The sequence below is a fragment of the Mesocricetus auratus genome, unplaced genomic scaffold (assembly GCF_017639785.1).
Source record: "Mesocricetus auratus isolate SY011 unplaced genomic scaffold, BCM_Maur_2.0 Super-Scaffold_100010, whole genome shotgun sequence".
Classification (NCBI taxonomy): Eukaryota; Metazoa; Chordata; class Mammalia; order Rodentia; family Cricetidae; genus Mesocricetus; species Mesocricetus auratus.
The window spans coordinates 54,482,506-54,487,424 of NW_024429194.1; the positions used below are offsets into that span (position 1 = coordinate 54,482,506).

Genomic DNA, 4,919 nt, shown 5'->3' on the forward strand with positions numbered 1-4,919 from the left:
GTGGAGGGTAGGGGACAGCTCTGTGGCATCAGTTCTGTCCACCTTTATGTGGCTCTCAAGTGTCAAAATCAGGTTGCTAGACAAGGGTTGGAGTCACTTTACCTTCTGAGCCATTGTGAAGGCCCCAATAATCTTTTTTATAATAGCTTTGTTTTGATAGGAAATGGAAACAATAAGTTTTGAGGGACAGTTTTATAGATATAAAGTAATAACTAAATACTATGCATTTTCTTGGGTATGTTTAAGTAATTAATCAAGAAAAAATATACATATATGATGGGGGAAGTCCTATGTATATGTCAATAAAGCCCTGTTGGCCAATAGGGAACCAAGATAGGTGGCACTAGGAGTCCAGGAGGACTCTGGGAAGGAGGAACACAGAGAGTCAAGATGTAACCGCCATGGGGTAGGAAGCCCGGAAACATCTCGGGTAAGAGAAATATTTGGATTAAAAATTATGGGGTAAATACTTAAGTCAGAGCTAGCCAGTAAGAAACAAGCAAGGCCAAGAGCTTCATAATTAATATAGCCTCCTGTGTGTTTATTTGGGACTGATGTGGCTCTGTAACCAGGCTGGTGGGAAGGCTTCTCTTTACACATATACACATATATTTATGCATACGATAGGTAGATGTTAGAGTCAAAACTTTTGTTGGAGAGAATGAAATTATCTCAGTTTCACTTATGATTTTAAGGTATTGATATTTTTGTCTCAATTACCATTAATTTCATTCTGCTTGAATTCTACCTATTGTCTATCTACCTACGTATCTACTTATCTATGTTACATTAATTTTGACACCTTTGATTGACACTGGAAGCAAAAGAAAAATGCTTTCAATAAGTCTGTTATATCATGGAATATTAATCTACTGATATAATACTCAGCTTTGATTACATTTAAAATGGGGAAGTATTTTAAAAGATGAGCAAGTCATTCGTGACAAGAACACTTAGAGCTTAGAGTCAATCACTCTTTAATTTCATCCTGAAAATGAATTGGGAGAAGGCTAATGTTTGGATGTATTTTTACCCAGAAATTTAAATTTGTTGTGACAAATATTAATTAGTATTCTTAATTTACAAAATTTATCAGTATATGTGAAGCACAAAATCATATCTTCTGTTTATGTAATGTATTTTCTAACTAACTTTCACATTGGAATATGTTTGCTTTTCATGTTTAATTTAGAAGCACAAAATAACACTATTAGAGTATTAGAAAAACTAACATAACTCCATGAGTTATATGTTAGTCTTAATACACAATTTATTCTTATTAATAAATATATACTGAGAAAAGCAACTTTGTAAGATTTAATTATTGCTGATGTTGTCAAGATGTAACAAAGAAACAAAGATAAATAAAATATGATATTCTATTTTTACTTAGAGAATGCATATACACAATAAGCTGATTGTAATTTATCTATAATTTGTGATATTATTCAATAATAAGGTACATCTCTTATATTGAATTTGAAATTCTAAATTTTGACAGAACATTTAGTGCACTATCTTCTTTTAAGATTACTGGGAATATTACCATTTATTTTACTAATGTTAAATTATTTAAAAACCAAAACACCATCCATAGACTAATCAGACAACCAGGCTAACTATTCTGTGCATATTATTACTTCTAGCATATAGATTTCTAAAACATCTGCCTATTCATGCTGAAGATCAACATGGAATCTAACAATTTGCTTTCTACAATAGTGAAGGTCATATTCATTGGTTACTATTTCTGCTTTATTGGTTACTGAATGTTGAGTTTCAAAGACAGAAGTTCAGTTTCCACCAAAATATGTTTTCCTCACTCATCTTTATGAAAGCAGTAAAGATTATCAAATAATGAAAGAAACAAGTATTCTGATTTATATAAAACACTTGATTTGGGCATCTCTGTACTTGGTGCATTTGAGATAAATAAGAAATGGAATATATTAACATAAAATGTTAGTTTTTAAATATACCATTTTAGGAAAATAACATGATAGATGGCCTTTAATTAAGTATAGTTTTATATGATTAATTTTGAGGTAAGGGCTAGTTGAAGTAAGCTTAGTTCCAAATAAGAGCAGAAATAAGAGCTACAAAGTAAAATTTTACTAGAGATATTATTAATTGCAGAAAATCCCAACTAATATCCATTCATGATGGGGATGGAACAGTAACACAAGAGATTCAGAAGCTCCTCCAATCCCTGTGTATACAAAATGGTTAACAAATGCTAAGTGGGGAGGAAAGACTATTATCTATCTATAAGTTAACTGTGTTCCTGTAAGTGACCTCTTACCCATCCTGCAGAATATAACTCTGATAAGCCTATTGATTCACCAAGCTAAAGCGCATGGAAGCATCTCTTCCATCTGTCATTGGTACCCCACGTACCAATGACATGTACCAATGTACTAATACATTTTTTTCATATCTCCCCAGGAAAAGTTAATGTAAACCTTGGTATTGCAGCAAGAAAACAACAGAATCAACAGAATCAAAAGCACACCTGGGCCTGTTGCTAGTGATGAGAAGTACAACTGAAGTCAAGCCATTTCACTGTGGAAAAACCATGGTGGCCATCTCAACATGGGCATCCTTCATGTGCTTTGCAATTTCCTGCTGTGATAACAATGACACTGTCATTTATATGCATATGACAAGCAAATAAAGTGTTTGTGAGGAGAATTCCAGGATAATCACCTTTTATATGGTATCATTCCTTGTCACGTCCTTTATCAAAGAATAGTTTTGAGAGAACCAACTTTTAGGCAATGCTCTAATTATTTCCTCTCTGAGGATGAGCTGCTTCATCTGTTATTCCTGCTTGGGCCCTAAAGCTCATGGTAAGGTCTTTCTGTTATATTTTAGTGTAAAATCTACTATACCCCAACTATTCAGAAGGTGCACCAGGGAAGCAGGAGGGTCAGGGCAGGCACAGCTCCTACAAGGCAGGGGTTCCTCCATCTTTGACATGGCTAATGAAGAGCCCTTATACCTCTTTAATATAGGCAAATGAGTAGAAGTGGCTCCTGAAACTCCCAAATCTACCACCCTACAGGATGAGAAGAGCTCATTTCCCCAAAAAGGAAAAAAAGGTCCCAATAACTCTCCATAATTCAGGGGCAGTAGGCATTCTGGCTTTATGCCGAGCTCAAACGTGCCTTGTTCCAGAGGCAAGAGATCTATAACCAAGTATTGCTTAGCTTAGCCCATGACAATCCCGATAGCCATGAAGGTTGGTTACAGATGATTTAAGGTTGGGGTGTCTCCGATGACGGTCAACCTGTGGGGAAGACCCCTCCCACCTAAGACAGGGGTTCAAGGTCCCCCAAAGACGGGAAAGGGAGGGTGACCCTACTTGACCTAAGCCAGGAGTGCCTCATTTGAAAATAAAAAGGGGTGAATTGTGGGAACACCAGACCTTGAGCAGAGACCCACTTCCCCTTCTGCCTGGGAGTAGGCAGCTGTAAGACAATGTTTAGTAAAAACATGTTTACTAAAAACGATACAATAAGTTCCTGGGAAAGGCCTTCCCATGGAAACCGCCCTGACCTCGACCTTGTCCAAAGACTAACCGCACCTTCAAAAACCCACACACATCCACCTCTGGGGTCAGAGCAGAACCAGCCAGGGTAGAGGAGAGAGCAGAAGCTTCTCTGGTGGGAGCTTTTCTTAGGAGGTTTTCTTGAACCTTTTTTGGAGCCTGTTTAAAGTTTTCTTTATATCATTGAACGAGTCTCTGTGTTGTCAATCCCCGACACCCTCTGCACGTTCTCGGACACAGGCCGAGAAGCAGACGTGACAATTCCTCTTTGATGAGTGAAGTCCCTGCCATGGGTATAGGGATATCAACTATGGGACAGGATCATCAGCTTGGTTTCCAGCTGAGTTTTAGATTGATTTTCCACGTGTAACAACAAAGGACTTTGCATTAATCTCTTATGAACAGCAATATTCTGTAGTACAAATGGGGCCTCAGATGTCACCTCTTAGAAAAACCCATAAGGAAGTAACCACATTTGCCATTTAGTATTTTGATTCAATCACATATTAACTCAGTTTATATACTAGTCTACATAATGAAGATTCGTCGGACCCTTTGTTACTATAAGCTAAACAAAGCTAAGCAATCCCAGTTAAACTCATTGTTTCACCAAGCTAGATTTGGGTGGAGTGTTTTTGTTTTGTCTTTTGGTGGCTTTTCTGTCATGAACAAGTATCTGTTCACTTCTGCCTAGAAAAATGAATGCAATAGTAATATTTCTAAATCTCTGGAGACTAGGGATGGGATTTCGGGTCACTCAGTTAAAGAAAGTCCAAGCGATTCCTGTAATGGTTGCTTTCCAGTCAGGGGTGCCACGGGTAACCTCTTAGCCTCGGGAACCGGAGCTCCAAAGGGGAACTGTTTGGACACTGGATAGAATTTAACCTCCACTCTTGTTCAGGAAAGTTCAGGCCTCGAGATCCCAACACGATGAATTCAATTCCAACACAGTCGATCTTAGTCCTTACCTTGATGCTTCTGCTGGTGGTGCCTGGTGTTGAAGCAGTAGAATCTGGAGATGCAGTTGCGCTCTTATTAGGTGTGGTTCTCAGCATCACGGGCATTTGTGCTTGCTTGTGTATATACGCAAGAAAGCAAAACAGACAGATTTGACTCTGAAGGACTCTGCAGAACTAGACTTCACCCTGACCACACTGAAAACCATTGTGCTATTGAGGCCAGTCCCAAGGTTTCCTGTATCCAGCAAGAAGAGGATGGTTTCACATTCATAGATGTTTCTCATAAGATGGGAGTAGATCGGTAGGGTGGCATTAAAGCACAACAAAGAGTGCTTTAATAACATGACCTGTAATTTGTAATTGCTGCTTAGGAAGGGGGTCAAAGAGGGCTTAAATTTGCCTAAGTATTA

At 37.9% G+C, this 4,919-nt stretch overlaps 1 protein-coding gene across 1 annotated transcript; it reads left to right on the forward strand.

The window, feature by feature from the left end:
- The first annotated feature begins 4,480 nt into the window (after positions 1-4,480).
- On the forward strand, positions 4,481-4,663 carry LOC121142958 (small integral membrane protein 30-like). The gene has a single exon (XM_040754223.1). It carries the CDS (start codon positions 4,481-4,483, stop codon positions 4,661-4,663), a length of 183 nt encoding a protein of 60 aa, XP_040610157.1.
- The last annotated feature ends 256 nt before the right edge of the window (positions 4,664-4,919 follow it).

Excerpts from the sequence above, each read along its gene's own strand:
- LOC121142958 (XM_040754223.1), top strand. The coding sequence starts at position 4,481 with ATGAATTCAATTCCAACACAGTCGATCTTAGTCCTTACCTTGATGCTT.